Here is a 26965-nt window from a genome sequence, read left to right on the forward strand (position 1 = left end):
AACCACAACAACACTTGAGAACATGCTGTACCATCATCACGCACGTGATAAGACCCGCTTTGAAAAGCTTTTTAATAAAATCTTAATGTGAATTTAACTATATTTCACAATTTTTATATCTGATTAAATAATAAGTAGCCTCGTTTGCTCCATACAAGCGTTTGTTTTACTCATTTGCTTCTGATTGGCTGAATCGGCCCAGCCCCCACCCTCCACGCGCTCACGTGACCGCGTTTGCTCCTCTTCAAGTTAAAAACAGACTTTGTTTATCTTACTGCTCAAATGTGCTCAGCCCGAAGAGTCCATCTGATCGTCTTTTCATATTCCTCTCTCACAAACCACCACAAAACGCAAACCTAGTTCCCCTCCTTTGTATTTAGTTTTTTTAATACTCCCTGTTGGAACTAAGCGAAGAGGACACGTTTGCAGGACCTGCGTGGGGTTGGGGTTTGCAATCAAGTCTCGTCATGGCGACCGAAGTGGACACTCGTTCTTCGGCCCAACATGCAGACGGTGAGTCACTGTTTGGGGCCCAGGTTCAAGATCTGATTCCCCCTGGGAGGCCTGCTGATAAGCCAGATTCTGCATGTACCCCATTGTCCATGCATGGGATGGGCTGCACTGCTAGCATGCTGCACCATGTGCTCCGTAGACTCAACCCCCCTCCCCTCCTGCATACACTCTTCCACACAAGTCTCATGATGCGACGTTGCACGTTTTAAATCACATATTCAGCGTTTACTTTCACGGACTCGCTACGTGAATGTTGTTATTCGGCCCCCCTCCTAACCATAAGTTTAAAGTCATCACTTTCTGATTGGAGAAGCCCGTTGCGCTGACTTCCGTCTTGGCAAATATGTCCACCCACGCTGCAAAAATAATAAACAAAACAATCTTTGTCTTTGAGGAGTTTCTCAATTTTCCACGTCATAAAAAAGACACGTCCGTGCTTCGGTGCGTGCTTGTGACGTCACACGTTTCAACGCTTTAAGGGAGACTTTATATAATCTGCGGTTTTCAAAAACGTTACGTAAAACGAGCGATATTATTAGCATCGTAACCATCAGGTCGTGCGGTTAACCAGATTCGGATTAAACGTGTTCTTATTAATGCATTGACCTGTTTTGGATTCGGAAACGCACAGCCTGCAGGTTTTGAGTGCTTTGGTGCAGTTTGTCCACATGGCCCTTTAAAAATGGGTTTCTAATAGGGATGCAACAAATTATTTCTCTATGATTTGATTAATCATCTGCCTGTTATTTGTCATTGAATTCAATCCACAGATAAAAAAATCAATCATGCCCGATTAAAAACGACAACAACTACATGGTCGTAGTTTGGCCTCACAGTGTGTGAGAAAATATCATTTAATGATAATTATTCGTCTGTCTGGTAACGTTCTACTCACGGAATTATCTCAGGAGGCCGACCAGTAGTATTGAAATGAAAAATCATAAATGTCCTAAATTGTGATGAATGTCAGTTCAACATTTTGATTTAAAGTGACAACGTGTGCTATTTAGCAACTATTGGTAAAAGAAACTTAATTAAAAAAAAGTCAAGTCATGTTTATTTGTTAAACCCTTAATCACAAGGAGTCTCAAAAGGGCTGCACAGATTATTGCAAACTACAAACTATTATTACACCATCCCCTGATCTAAAACCTAAGATGAGGGCAAGGAAAAACTCAAACCTCAAAATGAGGAAAATGAAGAAATCTTGAGAAGGGATCGCACATGAGGTAATCCCCCTTCCAGGATGACCAGGCTGTAATGGATGTTGCAATAAAAAACAAATATTGTCAACATAAAATATTGGTTATTCATATGCTTTAGAATAGAAGTGTGTTTTAAGCCTAGATTCAAACCGTTCCACTGAGGTTGCAGATCGAATATCAGGGGGAAGAGCATTCCACAGCACCGGGGCCCGAATGGAGAAGGCTCTCAAACCTGCGGATCTCTTCTTGGCTCTTGGGATCACTAGTAGACCAGCATTTTCAGAGCGAAGGCTATGGATCGGAACATAGGGGGAAATTAAATCTGAAAGATCTGAGGGAGCAAGTCCATGCATGATTTTGTATACTACCAACAGAACCTTAAAATCACATCTTAAGCTAACAGGGAGCCAATTAGCTATAATCAGAGTAATGTGATCAAACTTTCTTGTCTTGGTCAAAAGCCTCCCTGCAATATTGATTTAAAAATAATATGCAAAAGTACATGAACTATCATAGAAATGTGCGTTTTTAGAAAGTATTTGTCGATAGAGAAATTTGCATTAATTTTACATAATATGAACCTCACCGAGAGGGAGCTGACATGATTTGGCTGCTATGGGTACCCGAAAAACTCAAAACAGTGTGAAAGGCTGTGCAAAAAATGATAAGAGTCTCTGTAGTCTGTATTCTTCCTTGTGCTTTTTAGCACTTATCTTCGGTTGCATGACACAGCACAGCGACATCTAGTGGTCAAATAATACACACTGTCTCTTTAACATTAACAACAAGAATCGGAATATTTTCCTAGTGGCAATACGCTCTATTCTGCGTATTTGAATGCAAACTATCCAGAGGGCTAATCTGATAATAAAGATAACGTTTGTCATTTAATTCAACGTTTGTTTAGTTGTTGATTAATCGTTTAATTATTGCACTCCTAAAGTCCAGACAAGACAATGTCGAAGACTCTTTAACAAACTGAGAGAAACGATGAGCAACAAACAAATGTATCTAACTATGAAACATGGTACTCGGTATCAGTAAAGCACTCAAAAATGTTGGTGATCTGAAAAGTATGACATCGCACAGCACTACGAGAGAAGATAGGAACTCGAATTGAGTCATTTTATCCTGGACCATTAATTGGATCCATCATCGATGGGTCTTATCAATATTACAGATAAGAAAAACTCAACTAGTTGCGTTATGATCGGTTCCCATTAGAGTTTGTTTGCTCATTTCATTTTGCGTTCAATCAGGGATGACTTTTTTTCCACGTGCATACAAGAGGTTCTTCGGCATATGCGCTGTGTAGCGTGTGTACTGAGCGCGTCAAGTTTGCACAGCGGATCCATTAGCTCACTGGACCGCGTGAGGGCAAACTGAAGGGAAAATGTCAACTTTAGGCCCTGGAGTTTACAGTGTAAAGCAGGATTGCCTGTTAATTTGAATGGGAGGTTGTGTTGTTAACCACTTGCTCTTTTGCTCAGGCCGCTACTGTGCAAGTATAAATAAAAAATAAAAACCGTGTCAACAGTTCTTCTTTGTCTTGTTGGCTGCCAAGCAGCAAGCAGGGCAGAGGTCCAACGCAACTTTGTGGTCATGTCTTATCTGTTTGAAGCCGCTGTCACACTGTGTGCTTGAGTGGCACTATCCAACCGTTTCTCAATCAATTTGAATCGACATCTAACAGAATTTTGAAAGAGCAATATTTTTTTTTTGTGAGTAAGATGTATAATCTAGCCTTACTGTTTACATTGTTTCATAAAACATCACTGTGACTAACCCACAGTTTGTTATCTTTCGATTAATGGCCCAAATTCTTGTCACGCTTGTTGGGAAAATTTTGGTCAGTCTGTCAAGTCAAGTCACATTTATTTGTATAGCCCTTCATCACAAAATGTCTCAAAGGACTGCACAGGTTACAATTACACATCCCCCAATCTTAAACCAACATGCGGGCAAGGAAAAACTTAAAACCTCAGCACGAGGAAAATAAACCTTGAGAAGGGGCTTCACAAGTGGTAATCCCATTTCGAGGATGACTATGGTGCAATAGATTTTGCATTGGTAACAGTACACAAAACAGTGAACATCAATAAAAGAAAACAATTGGTAATATGTTGATTTCTTTTTTTTTTTTTTTTTTTTTTTTCCCTTCCGGAAAGCGCATGACAGCAACGACACCTCAAGCCTGTAAAATAGTCAATAAAGTCCATCAGTTCAGTAGGGGTGCACCTGCAACAACTGAGCACTTTATTTGAACAATTTTTCAATACAATTTAAATGTTTTTTTTTTTTTTTTTTTTTTAATATTTCAACTCTTGTTTTTTAAAGCCAAAAATTTCAAATCAACAAATCGATCTTGTGATTTAGTTGATAATTCATTTAGGGTCCCGAAAATTGGTGAACCTTGATTATGCTTCCAAAATAAATGCACATCTAAAATTTTAATGAGTATATGAATACAACCTTGAGAGGAAACATGAAAACACAACTCTCTTGAGAGAACAAAACCTTCAAACTCATTTCACATTGTATATGATTTATTTCCACATGCTGTAGGTTGACTTCTGCTATATATGTGTCACAGTGTTTCAAACAGCTGAAGTTTCCAGATTTAAACACTTGTTGCGCAATTCCCATTTTAGACAAACTTTTTTCTCCTTCCTTCCCTCCTGCAGGCTCTCTCCGCTGCTCCTCAGTTTTGGCACAGGGCCATTGGTCGAGTTCTAATTTACAGCCTGTGACAGGCTCCGTGACCTAGATTTAAGAATGAAGGAACACGCCAAGAGAAACATGCTTGTTTATTCTCCTGGTCGGGTGTGGCAACAAACAGTTGACTATACCTCGTCGCCACTTTTTTATGCTTTTGTTTCATGGATTGAAATTCCTTGAAATCAGCAGCTGGAATTCTAAGAAAATCCATACTAAAAATTCAGGATTCAGGACTCCCTATGGTAATATATAGCGCGGTCAGAGCTCACACTATTATTTGGGCCACTGCAAAGTATTTATTACACCCCCATCGAGTTGCACCCAAGTCAGGCATGTGACCCACTGCCATGCCATATGTAGTCAGGTCGGCAACGACGAGAGGAAAAAAAATGAGTGTCAGCAGTTCTTTAGCATGTGTTCTCCCTTTTCTCTGCCCCACCCCTCCTTCATGCAAGCCTGCAACAGCACACCAGCCCTGCCTACTACTGTGACTCGCACGTAAACAAATGTTTAATTGGCATGTCTAACAGTAGAAAACTAGTACATGATTTGTTTACTCAACGTAATGCGCAAACTGGATCAGTACAAGATATGATCCTGCAAAGGCGATGAATTGAACCCTTTGTAAAATCAAATATTGCGTTGATTTACACTCAACAGAAGCATAATGTCAGACAACACTGCTAAATTTGAAACATTTTCATTTGGAAGGAATTCTACTTAAAATATGATTATGTGTATGTGACTTGGCTTATTTGAGACACAAGTCAAGATTTCTGGTAATGAAAACTAATTGTTTAAATGAAACTGTTTTGTTTAAAAAAAAAATCAAGTAATTAACATAAGTGGAAAAATTATACTATACTATAATTTTTATGGTATTTTCTTGCATGCTCAGTAAAATTGCACTGTTCAAGAAGGCAAACAAACTAAGTTCTGCACTGCTTTGCAGATAATTTTGTTCATTCAAAGTAGGGCTGCACGATAATGCTATGTGACGTGGTGCGATAGTGTAATCACGGCACAGTGCAATTTTTTTTTCATGGATTTATAGTTTAAGTTTTTTATTTGAGTGATGGAGTGTTTGGCCGACAAGAATTGTCACGTTTCGTGGTTTAACACTGCCGGCCAATCAGAAGCAGGTTTTAATGGCACCAGCCAATAAAGGCGAGGCAAAGTTTGCAAGACGTGTGCGCGCGACTTTGATAGGCTGGTGTTAGCTGCCAGTCAGTCACGCAGCTCTTAATCGTTTTCTTACACTGAACGGAATAGTTTTGTCCTTTTGTATTATAATGACAATAAAGACCATTTATTCAATGGCAATTCTGTTCTTATTTTTACATTTATAGTCGATACTTTGTTACAGTTGTATAATCTCTGTCTCTAAGTGTGTCATATCAAGTAATGTTTGCATGTCATCATATTATCCGAAATACAAAAAAACTAGCACAGAAAATGCACTTCTTATAAAATTGAAAATCACATCGAATTTGCAATTTCGGTCTTAAAATTTGCAATTGTTTTTTCCCCAAAATCGTGCAGCCCACATGCAAAGTATTTGTTCTGTTTTACTGTGTTTTTTTTTTTGTCTATTTTGCTCTGTGGTGCTGCAAAAACAAACGTTTTCTCTGTTCTTTTGGACCAAACGACCATTTTTTGAGGGGATCTTAACAGCAACAATTAAAGCCAAGTAATGGATTGGCCCATGCTACCACTGTCCAACTCATTTATTGTCAGGCTACTTGAATTGAAAATGGAGGTTCAACATTTATAGCTGTCGATGGCACTATGTGTGTTTTGGTGGGCCACGGTTTGAGCAGGGAACATTATTTCAAGCAATGCAGCTTAAAGCTAGATGAGTACTGTATGAGTGATAACGCACACTTGTTTGTAACATGCCTTTGCAGTTTAGAGCAACGGTAAATGAACCCGGGTTGCGGCAGTGAGAGCGGGGTATTCTTACCACTGGAGCACCAGTGATATATATTACGTACGGAAAGGCATTCGATTTTATCTCATCATTTCACCATTATTCACTGAACCAACATAATTATTACCTTGAATTTATCTGGCATCCTTCAAAGTCTGAATCAACATCAGCTACACCCAAAAGTTATGTCTTTTGTCATGCTTTATTGCGTTTTTTTTTTTATATCTGTTAGGACGACTTTCAGTTTTGTCAATTCTCTTAACATTTGTTTCTGGCACAGTGAGTAAAAATAGTGCGAGAATGAGATAAAATCAAAAGCCTTTTTATATGTAATACATATCAGTCGTGATGTATTTGTTGGGATACGGCGCTCTTAACGCTGTGATCCTTGTTTAATTACAGTTGCATAAAAATGTTTTTAATAGTTGTCAGCAATATTTTCAACTGATCAATCACGGCACAAATATGGTAAAACCTTGTGTATAATTCACACTATGTTTAGGCTGTTTGACATAAATTGTTACTATAAAACATTTATCGGTAAATATTGATAATTGTCGCGATAATTTTGAGCTTTTTTTTCTTTCGCATTGAGTGAAAGTTGACAAAATCTAATTCTGCTTTAACCAATCTTTAATGTCAGAAGATGCACGATGACAAACTATTACACAGCATATCACGAGCATTAAAAAACTGGTCTTGGTCAGCAAATGTTGTTGGCACGTTACTTCTTTTCCACTTTGATTATTTAATTTTGTAATTTAACTCTCAAGTAAGCAAACTACCTCCAAACAACCAGAAATGACTACTTTTTCTGCATGCTTTGAGTGGGGTCTGCTGGGTGTCCTTGTTCTCTTTATCACTCATTTTGACAGCGTCAAAGTCGTTACGTGTTCATTGTGTCAGTTGCTCTACTGCCATATCTGCAAAATGATTGGCTGGTCCTCGTCACCTTCTACGTCTCCTGAATTTTGTTCTGGAACTTGAGTTTTCATTGCTTTCAGGACCCCTTTATCTCCACTGGTCGGCCAGTGAAATTACCATTAAAATTATCTCCTTTTATCAAAGGTTGTTTTTATTTATCGTGGCGAATATAACATCTCAAAAATTATTGTTATCAATTTATCACCCAGGCCTAACTCACACCCAAACTTTGAGTTCTTTTTTTGGGGGGTAAATAAAATTGCATGTAACGCATGAACAAATACGGTTAATTCCAACTTTAGTGCCATTTGAGCCCTCTAGAATTTCACTTGAAGTGGCAGGTTAAAGCTTTCCACCAGAATGCAAAGCAGATTATTAAAATTTGCGGTGTCCCTCCCATGCACAGGGACGTTTCCAAATGATGACAAACCGGAAGAGGCAGAACCTCCTTACGTCGACGGCGAGGATGGAATGAACGAGGCGGAGGTGAATGGCAACTGGACGCCTCAAGAGAAGGCCCTGCACGAGGCCAGGCTAAAGGCCAAGGCCAAGCGCCGCCTTCGCAAGTCGTCATCTCGCAATTCTACCAGCGAGTCTCTCTCGGAGTCTGGGGACATCGCTGGCACCGACCCCAGCAGCCCCAAAGGCAAAGTTCCCTCCAACGATCGCAAGTCCAGAACAGGCAAAGGCAGAGGCTTGCCTAAAAAAGGTACTTCACGGAACAGCAGTTGCATCCTATAAGTAAGGAAGTTCAGTGAGCGAATTTGGGTGGTCAATAAGTTATTTCTACAAATAATCGATGGACCAGCTCTTTAAACTCAACTCATCTTTAAGGGGCACCGCATACGTTTTTAGATCATTTTATCAGGAAAACAGATTAAAACCATTTTTAGTTAATCTGAAGAATTGGCTGCACAACAAAGGTGAATTATTTTCACCTTTTTTAAAAGTTCAACATACTTTAATCAAGGCACTACACTCTCGGATTTTTTACTTGTCATCCATGGAAGAAACTTGAATAGAACATAAAACAACAATAGGGATTAAATAAAAAAAATAATTTTGGATGTTGGCTGCCCCCGTTAGGACAGAAAAACAACGTGGTTGGCTTCATTTTTTACGAAAAGTAGAACTTTAGGTTGTTTGTAATTTAAATAAATTGAATAAACCCTATCGAAGATAATTAGATGGTAAATGGTCTGCATTTATGTAGCGCTTTTCAAGTCAATGAAGACCTCCCAAACCACTTTACAATGTGCTACACACTTACCCATTCACACACACGCTCACACACCAATAGGGAGTCAGCCATGCAAAGCTCCTACCTGCTTATTGGGGGCATTAGGGATTTAGTGTCTTGCCCTAGGACACTTCGACATATAACACGGAGGAGCCGAGAATCGATCCCAAGACGAGCGCCCTACCTCCTGAGTTAATGCTGCCCTAACATTTGTCTCTTGTACCATGACTAAATAGTGTGATAATGAGATGAAATCTAATGCCTTTTCCTATGTCATCTATATTATCAACAGGGTTGGGTAGGGTTACTTTAACTTGATTACTTTCAATTACTAAAGACAAAAGAAACTAAATTTGAATAAAATTACTAAATTTTGTGCAGGCTTGGGGAGTAACGGAATACATGGAACGGCAAAAACGATGTTGGCAAGCTGTTTGGATTTATTTTCATTTTGTTCCTGTCGCATTTTATGTTAGTTTTGCCGGAGATCAAAGCGATCAAAGCCAGGAGAGAAAGCTTACCACGTGTTTTAAGTCATAATTTTATTCATATTTAGTTTCTTTTGTCTTTTATTAGCATATTTGGTATTGGAGTAATCACCACAACCCAGATTCGAGTTCCGTTGTTTATGCGATTGTAGTCAGTGATATTTTTAACGCACACTAACACTTTGAGTTATTAAAAAACAAAATAAGGTACTACTGATACGATTCTTTCCCCCATTTACATAATTTTTCCTTTCATTTGATGTTTTTTTAAATCCTGTTTTTTTACATATAGTAAAAAAGACAACGGTTTGATGGCAGATGATTTTTCTCAGTATTTTTATTCTATTTTAGTATAAATAATTCCTTGTAGTCTTGTTTTAATTCTTTTATATTTAAAAAAAATGAACTAGTCTCATTCTAATGCAACTTAAAAACATAGTAAAATTAGGCGAAAGAAAATCTTCAATGAAGTTGTAAAATCAAATATCTACAAATAACTTAGATAATGATCAAAATGGTCTTAGAGCTGATCATATACTTTTCTACTTACATGAGAGAACAAGCTAAGTAAAAAGACCATTAAAAGCCATAATGGTCCTTATTTTACCAGGAAAAAATATATCGTAAGAATGAAATTTATCTTAAAAATTGAAACAATTTATAGAATTTTTTGGGGGGCGGTGTGGGTGAATTGAAAGTATGAGTATTTGCCCCCTTTTGAGTAAAAACAAAACCTATTCTCATTTTTTCTTAGGTTCAAATCTTACGCAATAGGATATTTGTTTACTCATCATTCAATAGAAAAAAAGCACATTAACAGTGTCTGAAATACGTCTGCCCGGACGCCCAGAGCGCATGCATCTTTCACGTCGGGCGTACAACTTACACAACGTCTCTGTCCGGGTGGCCGACAACTTTTTTAAGAAAGAAAAAAAATCTTTTGATTTTATTGTTTAATTTTGTATTTTTTTCAAATCAAATGGTTGCTTTATTCCAATTTCAGAATCTTCGTTCAGTTTGGAAATTTCGGAATTTCTCTTCTTTTGGCAATTTGCATACTCGGCAGCCGATCAGAAGCCTGAACCAAAAAACTCTGTGCTTCTGGACTTTCCCAAGCGTTATAAGGTCGCGCATTTGCATATCATTCTGCAAAGTAGATGCACAGAGAACACAAGAAAAAATGGATAAGTGGTTAGGAATCAAGCCAAAACCTCAACCCCAGAATAAAGATTCAAAAGAAGCTAACACAATTTATGACTCTACAAAACGTAAACATACATTAAAAGCATCGTGGAAAGGGGAGTTCACGTGGCTTGTAGCAGACGACGCAACGCAAACATTGCATGAATGAAGATGAGTAAATACAGGTACATATTGATGGCACATGAAAAACAGTGATGTCATATACATGCAATGAATGTTATAGGTAGATTTATAATAAATTTAATTTTAAAGTGTCGTTCTGTTTATGTATTCTTATTATCAATCCTTAATACTTTGCAACAATGTTTTTTTTTTTTTGTTTGTTTTTTTTGCGATTAGTCATGTTATTGCATTTCAAGTTGTGAAAACTGGGGCAGGCGACTTTGTGGCTGGGCAAGCAAATTTTCAAAGTTGTCTGCCCTGATGTCCGGTAACTTTTTGTCATGAATTTCAGACACTGACATTAATCAATATAGTAAACATGGATTAGCTCTTATCTTTAATATAAACCACCAAATTACTAATCTACACATCCTCAAACATTTATGTAATGAAATTCTCACAATATCTAGCTGAAAAGTTATAAATACGTCTTTACTCCTAAAAATTATAAATTTGAATTTATGTTTTGTGTACTTGTTTTCTAGGTGGAGCAGGTGGTAAAGGTGTGTGGGGGGCCGCTGGGTTGGTTTATGAGGATGAGGAACTGGATTTGCAGGATCCCAACTATGATGAAGCTGCTCAGGTGAGCATGAACGAATATGTTGTAATTTATCTACAAAAAGTTTGGGCTGCCACATTCAATCACTGAGAGGATTTGTAAACCGTTTTACTCTCATTTACAAATAGCGACTGTCTGAAAACGTTAAGTTTCTCCAGAAAACCACAATAGTTTGCAAATTAAATAGAAAAAAACTTACAGTAAACAGAAAGACAGAAAGGCAAATTAAGTACAGAGTTAACGCTGAGATTAAAACACAAAAAAAAAGATTATTTTAATCTTTGAGATGGCATAATGAGGGCAGCACGGCGGCGCAGTGGTTAGCGCGTGTGCGGTACAGTTCTGAGGTCGTGGGAACCCCCTGAGTGGGTTCAAATCCAGCTCCCGGCCTTACTTTGCGGAGTTTGTATGTTCTCCCCGTGCTTGCGTGGGTTTCCTCCGGGCACTCCGGTTTCCTCCCACATTCCAAAAACATGCATTTGGCCGGTTCAAATTGTCCCTAGGTGTGACTGAGCGAGTGAGTTGTCTGTCCCCGTGTGCCCTGCGATTGGCTGGCAACCAGTCCTGGGTGTCCCCTGCCCACTGCCCGATGATTGCTAGGATGGGCTCCAGCATCCCCGCGACCCTACTGAGGATAAGCGGTGCAGCTGATGAGATGAGATGAGATGGCATAATGGAGACTCAAGATTACAATGAAATACAAGTAACCAGTTCAGGGTGTCCCCGGCCACTGCACGAAGATTGCCGTGATGGGCTCCAGCACCCCGCGGCCCTAGTGAGGATAAGCGGTGCAGAAATGGCAAAAAATACAAGTACTCGAATGAAGTATTTGTATTCCTTCCCAGGAAAAGCGGTATCAGTACACCAGTAGTCCAAGCAGCCCTGTTAGTCACATGACTCTCTTATCCAGATGTCCGTGTCACATGTCAATCAACGGGACTTTCCAACCTTTAACCTCTTTATCACGCAAAGTGCAATCAATGGTGAAACAAAATGAAGTGGGAAAGGAGCTTCTGCAGTGACGCAAAAAAAGGTTGATAACTGTAATATTGACCTTGACGTTGGAACGGCGTGGGACCGGAACTCTATCAATGAGGAACAAGTACACACCGGTACTGACAAATAAATGAGTCGAGTGCTGACACAGGATATTGTCTGACTGGCAAGGTCACTCTGTCCTTGGGCAGATTCCAAGTATTAAAGATAAAAGTCAGGGTAAATTTGGGTAAGTTCACACGGTTCATTTTAAAATGGTGGAGAAAGGGGAGCTGTGCAAGGTTTTGGATTAACCAAATCATTTAGTAAATTTTGAAAAAATCTATTTATTTGGCATATTACAAATTATTTTTCAGCCTTGTGAATTATTCCTTTTTCCAAGATTGTTTCATTCTCTACTGAGAACAATTGAATGAGTCTTAATTTATTAGATTTTTCCCCCACTAGTGGACTTGTATGACAAATTTAAGGTACTCCTGATCATTGTCATGATTTCCTTTTATAAATTATTTGTTGTTGCAATTTTGGTTAACCCTTTAAAGTTCCGCTGGCGGGTAAACGAGTCATGTCTTCCGCTTTTCCGGGGTCGCCGGGGAAGCAGCAGTCTCAACAGGGAAGCCCAGACGTCTCTATCCCCAGCCACTTCTTCTAGCTCATCCGACGGGATCGCGAGGCATTCCCAGGCCAGCCCAGAGACAAAATCTCTCCAGTGTGTCCTGGGTCGTTCCCGGGGCTTCCTGCCTGTGGGACATGTCTGGAACACTTCCCGAGGGAGGCATCCAGGAGGCATCCTTATCAAATGCCTGAGCCGCCTCAACTGGCTCCTCTCAATGCGGAGGAGCAGTGGCTCTACACAGAGTCCCTCCCGGATGACTGAGCTTCTCACTTTATCTCTAAGGGAGAGCCTAGCTGAGGAAACTCGTTTTAGCCACTTGTATCTGGGACGTGTTCTTTCGTTGAGAATCCACAGTTCATGACCATACGTTAGGGTAGGCACGTAGATCGACCGCTAAATCGAGAGCTTTGCCTTTTGCTTTTCGGCTCTGCTTCCTCTTCACCACGATGTCACCAGTCCTACATCATTGGAAAGTTTTAACTTTTGGGATTCAATATCTGATGACCATGACCAAACCAAATCACTGAAAACTATAAAGCCGCCATAGCTCACCTAAAATGTCTCCCAGGAGTCAGCTCATTATACAATCACCTGCAAATGTGTTGTGGTTACATTCAAGAAAGTCCAGTGAATCCAGCCGTGTAAAATATCTACTCCAAAACACACGATTATGCCGACAAATAAAAAGAAAAATTTACCTAAAAGCGTTTCTGCTAGTGTCGCTGTATGGTGGGCTTCATCAATCCCCTTTCAAAATCAACAGACTTGTTGAAGTATTTTCAACACTTATGTTCGCCTCTGACCTTTTGATTGACACTGCTTTTTTGTCAATTTCAAGCTTTTTTCTTATGTTCCTCAGCCCGTGACAATCTATGAGGGCCTGTATTGATGTATTCATAAAAAAAAAATTGTCATGACCAAGTGATCCATTTCAATGTGGATTTAGACATTGATTGGCCAATGAATCCCCAATGTAAATGTGTACTCATTTTTGGTATGTAATCAAATCTGAGTCGGAGGTAAACGTGCGCAAAGCCAATCGGGATTCATTTTCACGCACCTATATTACACATAAGTATGCACGATCATGAATTCGCTGCTAAAAAGAGAAGTTAAACATTTACAACTCTTTCACATTTTGTAAAAATTGGCCAAAATAGAATACACAAATGCAAAGATTTAAGGGCTGTGAACTGTTCGTCTACAAATTGCAACTTTTGGAAACGCTTAGACATACCTTTGGAAAAATGTGTAAATTACAATTTTAGTTTCTCAGATTGTGATTAGATTTGACAAGGTACTAGTTAAGGCCTAAAGCGATTGTCTCACCTGTTTTCCAGTTGAGATGTCCATGCTACACCCTTTTGCAGGTATTTGATTGCAATTTTTTTTAGGCGAGAATAGAAACCTTCTAATTCTGTGTGTTCCAATTCAGACTATCCAATGTTAGTAGCACGAGTAGTGATTATTTCGGTTTGGTACAAAACGTCAGTGTGTTACCTTGCAAAAAAGACTGTCAAAACTGTCAATATTCGCCAAACAGTTCAAGACCACATTCAGCTTTCTTTGGGTATGCCTTAGATGTGGATTTTAGGCACATTTTTACAGGAATGGTATGGGGTTAGTTTCCAATGAAATGTATAGGATTTACAAAAAGTGTTCATTTAGTTAAACAAATGGGCACCCCTTGTTGGATTAATTTAAGTATCTTCGGCACTAATAATTGGAAAACAAAATGTGTTTGGTAATGTAATTGACCCTTGGCCTACATAGACAATCATGAAAGGATATTTAAAATCACCAGGTCCAAGTTCTTCTCTTTGCATCTCTCGGAAGACTGACAACAGGAGCTTCAAAACTATCAAACGCCTGGAAACAAAGGTGGTTCAACATCACTGTTTAGGGCTTGGGTCAGGAATCTCTTTGACCTAAAGAGCCATAAAAGCAGAGTGAGAGCCACAATATTATAGAAGACAAGATTCAACAAAACTGCCAAACCCGCTCCACAGACAGAAGAAAAATTCATCAGCACATTTTATTTTACTGTGACGTTTGACGATTTTATTAAACTTATGGAATAATAATGATAATACCAGAGCCTGTGTCCAATATAAATATACCATTCAAAACTTGCAATCTTGCAGTTACTTAAAGGTGGTGCCCGTACCTTCAAAGTATTCTACTTGCTGATGCCATCTTCTGGCTAAAATGATCATTGCAGCCTCTGTCAAGCTCCTTTTGTTGTTAACTCATTTTGACCATCACTTTGTCCTAAATAACCGTTTCAAAAACAAGTTGCAAGTAAATGGCACAAACTACTGTAAAAAAGAGATATCAAGATATTTACCTTTGGTCCATATGGCGCTGAGCAAGGGGAGGAGTGTGTGTGTGTGTGTGTGTGTGTGTGTGTGTGTGTGTGTGTGTGTGTGTGTGTGTGTGTGTGTGTGTGTGTGTGTCAGTCCATTCCTACTGCTCACCCAATCAAATTGCTCTTGGTGCATTACTGAAGTTTGGGGGTGGACAGTGTGTTCTGTGGGTTTTCATTATAAATTGTTTCAACAGTGAGCCTACATTGTTTAATGAGCTTCCATACTAGGGATTTAGTCACCGTTGTAGTTGATGTCTGGATTTGCTGGATGAATCTGTCATGTGATGTTAAGCGGGCTGCCAGGCTTGGAAACCATTAAACCCGATTGAACTGGAAATTTTGTGGTAAAGAAGAATGGTCAAACGTATATTCAAGCAGAGTCCAGACCCTCATTGGATTATATAGCAAGTGCTTAACGGCTGTTATTTCTGCAAAAGGAGGATCTGCCAAATATTGATGTCAGTTTTCTGTTGGGGTGCCCAAATGTATGCACCTGTCTACTTTTGTTAAATAATTCATTGCACACTTTTTGTTACCCCTGTAAACTTCATTTCACTTTTCAAATATTACTGTTTTTTGTCTGCTATATGCTAAATTTAACTTAAATAGCTGATCCCGACAACCATCCATCCATTATCTTCCGCTTATCCAAGGTCGTGGGGGCAGCAGCCTTAAAAGGGAAGCCCAGACGTCCCCATCCCCAGCCACCTCTTCCAGCTCATCTGACGGGATCCCGAGGCATTCCCAAGCCAGCCGAGAGACATAGTCCCTCCAGCGTGTCCTGGGTTGCCCTGGGGCCTCCTGCCGGTGGGACATGCCCGGAACACCTCCCGAGGGAGAGGCGTCCAGGAGGCATCCTTATCAGATACCCGAGCCACCTCAACTGGCTCCTCTCAATGCGGAGGAGCAGTGGCTCTACACAGAGTCCCTCCCGGATGACTGAGCTTCTCACCTTATCTCTAAGGGAGAACCCAGACACCCTGCGGAGGAAACTCATTCCGGCCACTTGTATCCGGGATCGTGTTCTTTCTGTCATGACCCAAAGTTCATGACCATAGGTGAGGGTAGGAACGTAGATCGACCGGTAGATCGAGAGCTTTGCCTTTCGGCTCAGCTCCCTCTTCACCACCGCGGACCGGTACAGGGTCCGAATGACGGCATGGCAAACGGGTTCTCGGTGAGTGACCAGACAAAACGCAGATCAGAAGATCCCTTATGACGAGCAAAAACATTGGTCCTCAATTTCCCTCGCCCGGACGCGGGTTACCGGGGCCCCCTTCTGGAGCCAGGCCTGGAGGTGGGGTCCGCTGGCGACCGCCTGGTGGCCGGACCCTTACCCACGGGGTCCGGCCGGGCACAGCCCGGAGGGACGACGTGGGACCCTCTTCCCATGGGCTCACCACCTGTAGGAGGGGCCAAAGGGGTGAGGTGCGCAGAGAGCTGGGTAGCGGCCAAGGGAGGGGTCCTTGGCGCGACGATCCCCGGCTACTGAAACAGATCCCGACAACCAATAATCTAAAAGGAAAGTCTTAAATGATCAAAGAGGCCCTGACTTTTTCCTATAACTGTAGTTTTTTATTCTTTATTTTCTCACGCTAGCGCAGCATGGCTATGGCTAGGGGACGCCCATATGTTAAGAGTTTACTAACTGTGTTCAGTCTTGGATCCAATCAAAGACAACCATGCAGCCACTAGCATTAGAGACTCGCGTTGCCAACTCAGCCGCTTATATTAGCGAGTAACGTTGCAGACACAGCCATTATACTAGCAACTAGCTTAGCAATTAGCGTTAGCGACTAGCGTTGGCAACAAGCGTTTCTGATATTGTTTTTAATAGCCTGTTGCAATATTGTTTTTTTTTTACTTTTTTAAAATCATTAATAGTTTTCACAACCAGAGTTCTATTTTTGTTGAAGGGCAACACCGTCTATGCAAAAGTTGTTCCAGAAGTGGACAAGAGGGACGTGGGAAAAATGGTCAACCCTATCGTCCAGGAATACTTTGAACACGGTGACACCAAAGAGGTCCAGGTTAGTAAACATGATCTGTGATCAGTGATTTACCACCTTCACACTCAACACATTCACTCCTGCACACAAAGATGCTGCTGAAGGAGCTCAACTTGGGCACCAACAAGTATGAGTTTTCCTCTGTGGCCGTCTCCCTGTCTTTGGAAGGCAAAGCCAGCCACCGGGAGCTCACATCCCGCCTGCTGTCAGACTTATCCGTGAAGGAGATGAGTCAAAATGAGATGGCGCGGGCCTTCGACAAAATGCTCAAAGAGCTTCCTGATCTCATCTTGGACACGCCTGAAGCACCTCAGGTACGCCTTGTATACTCAAATATGGGCTCTACGTTGTTGATTGGTAAAAAACACAAATATTTGTGAAGTACTAGGAGTGACCACTGAAAAACAAAGTGGTGCCGCAGGACACTAAGGCTATTAGAACTTTTAAAAAAAGAAAAAGAATGGGAGAAGCAGATATTTGAGTTTTCTATTTTTTACATTAGTTCAGAGTAGTTGGAGGAGGGAGGACTTAATCAGTCAATCGGCGCCATCCAACTGTTTGAGGGGAAACACATCTACTTTTATCGTGATTTAGTGTTTTATTGCCTTATAGCCCATAAAATGGGTCCTAAGAAAGTTAGTGAGGAGGAAAACGGCATTTGATTTAAAGGACTATTTTGTTGAGTTGAAAAAAATAAACATCGACGTAAGAAGGAAGTGAATTGTTGAAAGTTTTCGACAACTCAAATGGTGCAGTGTTCATCATGAAATGGTTTTACTTTATGTTATCATTTTTTAAAAAATGATTTTCTTGTATTTTCCAGATGTTGGGCCAGTTTATAGCTAGAGCCATAGCAGATCATGTCCTTCCAATGTCATTCTTAGACTGTTACAAAGGCAAAGTGGATTGCGACCATGCCAGGTGAACATTTTTTAATTGAAATATTTTAAATCCCGAAAAACATATATTGTTTTGTACAAAGTACAGCATTTTATTTTAATTCAAGGGCAACAAAAAAAAAAGATTTTTTTTTTTACTAACTCATATTTTTCTTTTTGGTTAGAGCTGCTTTGGACCGTGCCGCTGTGCTTCTGTCCCTAAAGAGCGCCATGGTGCGTTTGGACAACGTGTGGGGCGTAGGCGGCGGCCTCAGACCTGTCAAGCATCTCATCAAAGAGGTAACGTCAGCTTAGGCACTGTTTGAGGTCTTTGCTATTTGGCGAAATGGGAAAATATAATTGTATTTTGTAAAAATGCAAAAGCAAAATATTCCCAATGGTGTCTAGATTCGTGATAGGATCATTTGTGATGCCTTTTCTGCCATAAAACGACAGTGTGCATTATTTAGCACCTCCTGTTGGTCTTAAACTTCATTCATTAAAAAATACAAAATTGATTTGAATAATAAGCAAATATAAATTAACTATCATGCAAATGTCAATTTTATGAAATATGAATGAATCTGAAAATTTGCATTTATTTTACATAACATGAGGTTAACCTTAGAGTAAGTAATTGACCACCGTCTTGCTGACACCCAAAAATCTTGTGAAAAGCTGGGCATAAAAATGAGAAAAAATTGTGCAATTTGGTCACTGAGTCTCCATAGTTTGTATTCTTCATTGTGCTTGATTCGTTTTCTGTTGCATTATACACTACAGTGACATCTAGTGGTTAAATATTAGACTGTGTCCCCTAAAGTCAGGGGTCTCAAACTTAATTTTTTGGGGGGCGGCCTGGGGGGGTTTGGGCCAAATGGGGTAAAAGCGTTGAGAAAAACATTCCACTGTTCTCAAAAATCTTTTTATCTTCACCAAAAAAGATTTAAAAATAAGAAACATTAACAATTTATACAAAGATTAATCAATACGTGTGTCCATAATTTGATGGGCTGCACTTAAAGGGACAGTGTGTATTTTTTGGTGCCTCCTTCAAGAATCGTCACTCATGAGAAAACATATTCATTTAAATAATAAGCAAAATCCGTGAGGAATAATTTAAGCATGCATTTTTTTGTGAAATGTGTATTTATTTGACACATGAAACTCGCCTAGAGGAAGCTGACATGATTGTCATCTGTTTTGCTGCTATGGATACTCAAAAACAAAAATCATGGCAAAAGACTGGGCCAAAAAAAATGGATGCTTTTTGGTCACCAAGTCCTCATAGTTGGTATCCTCCTTTGGGCTTTTCAGCACTAGTTTTCAGTCGCACGACACAATACAGCGACATCTAGTGGTCAAATAACAAAGAGTCGTTTTAAGTTATAATTGATTGTAATTTAAATGCCACAGTCTGTGAAGCCTGTTGTCATTTTGCAAGATAAAGAGGATGCGCCATGGCTTTTTTCGTAGGCTAAATGTCATCTCCACACCTGCTCATCAGGACCTTTTCTTTTTTAAACCAAGTGCTCCTTGAGCTGTGTATTGTGTAATTTTCAACTCTGTGAATTTGGGACTTGTGCGAAGTAGATGGCCACATGCAAGAGTGGGAGTGATGTTTGTACAAAGGAAAGCACTTTTGACAGTTGGCGCTCACTCATCACAGCATTGTGTAAACCTCTCAGGCTTCTGCTGTCCTCCCATTTTGTTTTACTTCACTAATCTGTCCATCTCAGGACCTACTGGACGTTTTTCCCCTTTTTGTATCAATCAATATTTGTCATTAGTTTCTTTTGGGGACAATATTATATATTATATATTCATAATTTTCCCCGCGACCCTACTGAGGATAAGTGGTGCAGCTAATGAGATGAGATGAGATATTCATAATTTTGGCTCAAAGTAAGATTTTCTTTATTACGTTAGTAGTCTAGAAAGAAATCCCCTCAGTGTGTTTCTTAATGACCAAGTAAATCCGAAAGAAATAAAGCGCTGCACAATAATTCAGAACTACAATAAATTCCGGACAATAGAGTTCGACCCACAAATAAGTTTTGTTTTGTTTCAGTAAATATTTTTTAATGTATAATTTTAGTATTTATTTAGTCTATTTGTGTTGCCAAATACGAAGACTACCATAGTTTACTACGCCAGTTCATAGCAAATTACAAAATACACATTTTGTATGATAATTATGAAAATCAGGGAATAAAACCAGCTGTGTTTTGTATTAATGTTAGTTGTCCCTTAGTTCTTCATGGGGCATTAGTGCCATCTGCCGGACATTTACAGAAACAAGAGGTTTAATGTGCAGGTCCTTTCAAATAACATTGACCAAAAAACACTTCCACCCTAAAAATTCTACTGGGGGGAAAAAGAAAATGTGAAAATCCTCTATCCATTCTGAATTATGAATTTCAATGTTTGGCAGCTCTAGTTTCTTAATGTTCTGTTAGCTGGAACAAATAAAACATTTGGGGGCACAAATTGCAAAAATTCAAAAACCATATTGTTTACGAATGAACTAAGAACAATAACGATAAGGTAAGAAATGATGGATGAAACGTTTTTCCATGATGCTAAAATAATTGTCACTTTGAAAAAAATCAACAAAAACAAAATGTTGTGACTATTATGAACAAAGATGTTCACAGAATTTGTTCACCTCAAGATACCTCACCTAAAGAACGGTCTTGCATTGCAGAAGTCGAATGCCGCTTTTGGGTCAGAACTACAAAAATGAATGAATCAGAGTCATTGCCTCATATTAAAGGACAGACTACTGTACAATATCTCATCGGCATTAAAAACGTATTATAGCAATAGTGTGAACGGATCTATTATTTTTGTTCCAGATGAACCTTCTGCTTAAGGAGTATCTTACTTCTGGTGATGTGATTGAGGCAGAGCGCTGCCTGCGAGAATTGGAGGTGCCACACTTCCACCACGAGCTCGTCTATGAGGTATCAAAGCAGTGACTGAAACCCATGACAAAAAGGTTACCGGACACCAGGGCAGACAACTCTGAAAAGTTGCCTGCCCAGCCATGAAGTTGCCTGCACAATTTTTCACAACTTGAAACGCAATAAGACGACTAATCGCAAAAAAACCCACTGTTGCAAAGTATTGAGGATTGATAATAAGAATATATAACAGAACAACACTTTAAATTTAAGTTTGTTATAAATCTACTTATAAGATTCATTGCATGTATATGACATCGCTGTTTTCCATCGTCCATCAGTATGTACCTCTACAGTAGTTACTCATCTTCATTCATGCAATGTTTGCGTCGCATCGTCTGCTACGAGCCACGTGAACTCCTCTTTCGTTAACGTTTTGTAGCGTCATAAATTGTATTAGCTTCTTTCGAATTTTTCTTCTGGGCCTGAGGTTTTGGCTTGATTCCAAACCAATTATCCATTTTTCTTGTGTTCTCTGTGCGCCTACTTTAAAAAATGATATGCAAATGCGCGACCTTATAACGCTCGGGAAAGTCCGGAAGCAGGACGTTATTCGATGCAGTCTTATGATTGGCTGCCGAGTATACATATTGCCTAACGAACCGAAATTCTGAAATTTCCAAACCGAACGAAGATTTCAAAATCGGAATAAAGCAAACGTTTGATTTGAAAAAAATAAAAACAAAAGATTTTTATTTTCTTGAAATGGTTGTCAGCCACCAAGGCAGAGACGTTGTGTAAGTTGTACCCCTGACGTAAAAGATGCATGCCCCGGGCGTCCGGGCAGACGTTATTTCAGACACTTATCAAAGACTTGAGTCACATTTGACAAAAATGTATGTTTTTAAAAAAACAGATCATGCAGCCAGTGTTGGATCTGATGAGTTTGCACCGTGGTATCAGGAAAGCATCCATTTCCAACCTGCCAAGTACAAAACAAAAAAATTGGAATCAAATATCTCTTCATTCGGTCGTATTCATGCCAAGGACTGTTTGCCGTTTTTGGCACAGACTACCCTCTTTCAGTTCACAAACGTGCCCTAACCAATATATCTGAAATAAAATGGATGATTGTGTGGCAGAGTGACAAAAAATTAAAGTTCCCGTCTCCTCAACTTCTGGAAAAGGCAATTTGTATCAGCTCATTAAAACATCAGTTAATTGGCGATACTGTAGAATACTTCACAATGAATGTGCAGTATTTTTAGATGAATCAAAAAATATTTGACAGAAATGTCCATAACTTGTCATTTTTTTGACATTTGGATGTTGTTTCATGACTTTTTTTCTTGAATTTGCAATTAACAGTGTGCGTTGGCGTAATGTATTTTCTAAAAAAATAGTAAATTTTGCCCTTAACCAGATTCTTCATGCATAGGAAAAATTGAAAGATATCTTATTTTTCAACGTTGAAAAGTAACGTCTGAATCCACTCAGAATTATTGCATGTAACACCGAATACCAGTGTTCTCATCGTCTTCTCCACTGAAATCTACCGTTATCATTTTCTCCCATGCGGAAGGATACCATTGTCTTCTTCTATTCCCTAAAGTTGGCTTGGCTCCTTACGGGGAGAAGGTTAGCATAGTCTTTTATGCCCAAAACTTTTTTTAATTGTATGTTTCAAGTTAGCGTTGTTGTCTTTTCCAACGCAAAAATTTGGAGTTGTCCTCCTCTACACAGAAAATAAGATTTTTCTTCTTTTACGCTGAAAGTTACCACTATATTTTTATACACTGCAAATTAGCGCTCTCTTCTTCAATGCCAAGAACTACTGTTGTCTTTCAAAATGAAAGTTGCCATTGACATTTTCTAACTCAAAAATTTGCCTCTTCTTTCGTGTGGAAAGTTAGAATTGTCTTCTTCCACGCCGAAATATTGTGTTTTCTTCTTCTTTGTGGAAAACTAGGGTTGTCGTCGTCTTCCACGGGTAAAGCTAGCATTGCCTTCTATGTCCTAAAGTAGCCTTCCCTCCTTGCGCAAAAAGCTGTGTGTTGAACGCTAGCGTTGTTGCCCTTTACAACGCAAAGAGTTGTCTTCTACACCAAACATTTACTTTGTGTTATTGTACACTGAAAGCTACCATCATATACACTGAAAATGAGCTTTCTCTTCCTCTGGCTATGTGAAAAACGACTGTCTCTTCAAACCTCTTTAGCTGCGTGGTTACATAAGTGACAAAAAAAACTACCCCTTTTCTTTTTCTACCTTATCAGTTTCTGGCCTAATGCGTCTTGTACTCTCAAGAGACTCTTAACAGCCCCCCAAAAAACAGCATTATCTTACACTGAATGAAGCTAGTGTCGTCTTCTAGGGTGTAAAAAAATCATTTTCTTCTTCTGCACGTAAAGCTAGCAATTTTTGTTTTCCTTTTTTTTGCAATGAAAGGTAGTGTAGCTCTTATCAAACATTTATCCTTGTGTTTGAATGAGCAACACAATTCTGACATGTTTTTTCCTCACTTTATCAGTTTTGGGCCTTGTGCTACCTGTACTCTGTGGAGATCATTAACGTCCCCAAAAACAGCGTTGTCTTCCTCTGCTCATGAAGCTAGTGTCTTCTTCTTCTATGATGAAAACCAGTGTTTTCTTCTTCTGCACCTAAAGCTAGCATTATCTTTTTTTGCCTTTATCAATGTTTAGTATTGTGGTTACATAAACAGAAAAAAAATGATTTTTTTTGTTACCTCTTATCATATTAGTTTTTGAGTTTTGTGTGACTTGTACTGTGTAGAGACTTTTAACATCTAGAAAACATTTTTAGACCTTTCATTTTAAACATTGAATATGATCACAAATGACAATAATTTCCCGAAATGAATTTGGAACTCAAATGCATATTTTTGTCAACATAAGGAAAGTGATTGTGTTATTTATTAAATAAATTCCTATAAATTATTATAAGTTAACAATATAACATAAATATATTTATATATACTGGAAGTTCCAAAACTCTTGAATATCTCTGAATCTATTAAGGATATAAAAACACATCTTGGGAATTCAGAACGCTTGTAATCTCAATATTTACATGGAACATTTAAAGACGTTAAATGTGAGCACATGACACACATCAAGCTGATAGTTAACTTCTTGCCAAACGCGCCCCATTCTCAATGGTTGCAACAGATTGTTATTCATGCCTTCAGGTCATCCACGTCTCATGGAATGGGGAGGCACATCGACCAATCCTTTCACAACTCCTCACAAAAAGAAATTGCATGGTGTGAGATATGGAGATCAGGGTGACCAGAGCATGAGATCCTGATCATTCTACCCATGTGCAGTCGTTTTCTGAAGACGCACCAAACAGTTTCGTAGGACACTGAAGTTCCCTACTGGCTATTCTTATTGATATACAGTTGGAAATCAGTCACAACTTCTGAAGTTATGGGGTGTCCCGTTCTTTTGGCTCGGCGTAATCACCCATCTGTTATGAATTTAATATACCATCTCACTATGAACTTCTTCTCTGGTGGCACCTTTTCAAATTTTCAGCGAAATGCACATTGAACAATAGTCAATGATTCAATTTTTTGCAATTTTTATCACAAAAAGAACAGCTTTTCTGGTTGATTGAACGCCAATAATGGGTCAGAAAATAAATACGAATTTTAAAGCCTTACAAAAACCGAATTAGCTTTAAAACGGCACAACTGTTATCTTACTACCATTAATAGTAATGGAGATATGAGGACCTCAAACATCCCCATGACTTTTGGAACACTCTGTACATTTTCCATAATGTTATCTTCTACAAATGACTAATTGAGCTCTTTTTAAAGCCGTGTTTGTGTTGTTCCCAGGCTATCATAATGGTGCTGGAATCCTCTGGTGATATGGCTAGCCCCATGATGATCAAACTGCTGCAGTCCCTTTGGAAAACGGGCCACCTCACCGTGGACCAGATGAACAGGGTCAGCCTAATTTCTTGCATTAATATGAACATTTAGTTCTTAACTAGTAAGTTCCCATTAGCAATCACTTTTCTGTTTTCATTTTCCCCTGTAGGGCTTCCAGCGGGTTTACAACGAGTTACCTGAAATCAATCTGGACGTGCCGCTTTCCTACACCATTATGGAGACGTTTGTGGACCTCTGCTACAAGGAGGCTGTCATCACCAAGCAGCTAAGAGATGCCTGCCCCTCAAGGTCAGCTATGAACTGAGGAAGTCCATCTTTTTCTTTTAAAGCCCTTTAAACACCTTAGCTAAGATCTCTACTAGTGTGATTTCAGGGAAGACAGTTTTCAGTACAGTGGTACCTCTTCATACTAGCTTAGTTCGTTCCAGGATTATGCTTGCAGTTTAAAATGCCTGTGTAACCAACCAATTTTCCGGATATGAAATAATGAAAGAAGTGTTTGTCCGATATCATCCAACAACTGTAAAACACATCCCTCTGATAACTAAAAACATATTCAAATAGTTGAACCTATAAATACAGTAATATGATAAATAAGATGGTATTAACCAGATAAAATGTGAGTTTATTATTCACTCTTACCATTGAGGCAGTCGCCGTGTGTTGCAGAAGAGGGGGGCTCGGTGTGGCGAGCAATGTTTTTTGCAAGAAGGAGTGACTGAGATCGCATACCTGTCAACTTTTCAGTTTTCCTTGTATTTTATACATTTTTTGATCATTTCAAATTGTGTACGTCATACAATTATTTTTATATGGGAAAAAAAGAATAAGAGACTCATTTTTGCCTTGCCCATTTCGACTTTAATCCAGGTAGTCTCGATCACTGGAAGCACACGTCATTTTAGATTGCTATTATTTTTGCAGTATTCGCCATAGTCTGTTTTGCTATGGCTAAATAGGTGCTATGTTGTGTTTAAGGTTTAATAGCGCTTATTAAAGGGAATTGCAACCATGATTACGGGGAGCAATTTGGTGAAGTTGATAGGTATGAGATTGAAAGACTGTTGATGATAAATAAGCACTTACTGTACAATTAAGATTAAAGTTACTGTAATTTTAAATGAATGTACGCTCAATAATTATTTACAGCATTTTGTTTGCCTGTAGTAGTTTGCAGTCAAGAGCAGTGACCCGCTTTAAACAGTCTCTAGTGGTAGCCTCTGGAAATGCTGGTAATCTGGATTACCTGTCGTATGCAGAGCAAGATTTTTTTACCCCCAAATAAAACGGTTCTATTGTAATGCTCTTGTTTAGAAGTGTTGGTATAAAGAGGTACCATTTCATAAAACTTAAGATCCGCCATCTATAATGTCTGTCTTTGCATCAACACGTTTTTTGTTTTTCCTTCAATAGAGGGCGCAAGCGTATGGTAAGCGAAGGAGATGGCGGCAAGATAAAAAATTGAAAATAACGAATGAAGAGGATCTTCAGAAGTATGCACTTCTTTTTGTGCGTTTGTCTCTGATCTTGGTGCACGGGCAGTTTGAAAGTCCTCTCCTGATGACTTCATCAGCATTACACAGCAGCTTTGGTGAAATTGAAGCCAGTTATTTTTGCCTCGTTCAGCGCTGTTTTTTTTTTTTTTTCTCAATGTGCATTATTTTCTTTGGGTTATCCACCCCTCTCATCTCAACGTTTGTATTTTTTTTTTCCTTCCAAAAATATGTCTGAGCTGCAAAAGGAGGGAAAGTGCACCTGCAGTTAGGGTGCTTATTCTTTTGCTTTGCTTCAGAGTTTACAGTTTTAAGTTGTTCCTGAAATGGTTTTGGACACTTCACTGCTTTTCTGTCTGGTTTACATGTTGACCAAAGTTTGAATATGTATTAAAAGATTATTTTCGTTCATTAAAAAAAGCAACATGACACTTGAAACATGTCTGTTTCCTATTACGTCATTGACAGGCATCTGTGCCAGCCTAGATTTTGAGAACATTTTTACTACTTACACGTTTATTAAGTAATGACTGTTAGGTCTAGTTTTCTTTAGATTTACCTTTTGTTAATATAAAATGATACATTGCTTGTACGTATTTTGTATATTAATATAAAATCTTTACATTGCTTGTATGTATAATACCAACTAACCAGTCATTATTTCCTGAAACATAAAACGTATCGGCTAATTATAATATAGAATATACCACAGGAAGTGGTGAAATTGAGTGTACATATTCTATGTTTTTTTCCACCAAATGCCAAAGATGCAAGTGTTCTGTGCCCCATGTTAACCTTTGGCCGATAATTTATTTGGGATTTATTTTATTAAAGT

The 26965-nt window shown here is 39.0% G+C and overlaps 1 protein-coding gene across 1 annotated transcript; it reads left to right on the forward strand.

The window, feature by feature from the left end:
* Positions 1-241: 241 nt before the first annotated feature.
* Positions 242-26568, forward strand: pdcd4a (programmed cell death 4a). The gene is made up of 11 exons (XM_088341988.1): positions 242-513; positions 7697-7999; positions 10869-10966; positions 16839-16952; positions 17024-17245; positions 17755-17852; positions 17995-18109; positions 20668-20775; positions 24581-24691; positions 24786-24925; positions 26051-26568. Exons 1-11 carry the CDS (start codon positions 468-470, stop codon positions 26100-26102), a joined length of 1407 nt encoding a protein of 468 aa, XP_088198114.1. The 5' UTR covers positions 242-467; the 3' UTR covers positions 26103-26568.
* The last annotated feature ends 397 nt before the right edge of the window (positions 26569-26965 follow it).

This window comes from Urocampus carinirostris, chromosome 8 (genome assembly GCF_059441175.1).
Source record: "Urocampus carinirostris isolate Australia breed hairy pipefish chromosome 8, RoL_Ucar_1.0, whole genome shotgun sequence".
NCBI classification, from domain to species: domain Eukaryota; kingdom Metazoa; phylum Chordata; class Actinopteri; order Syngnathiformes; family Syngnathidae; genus Urocampus; species Urocampus carinirostris.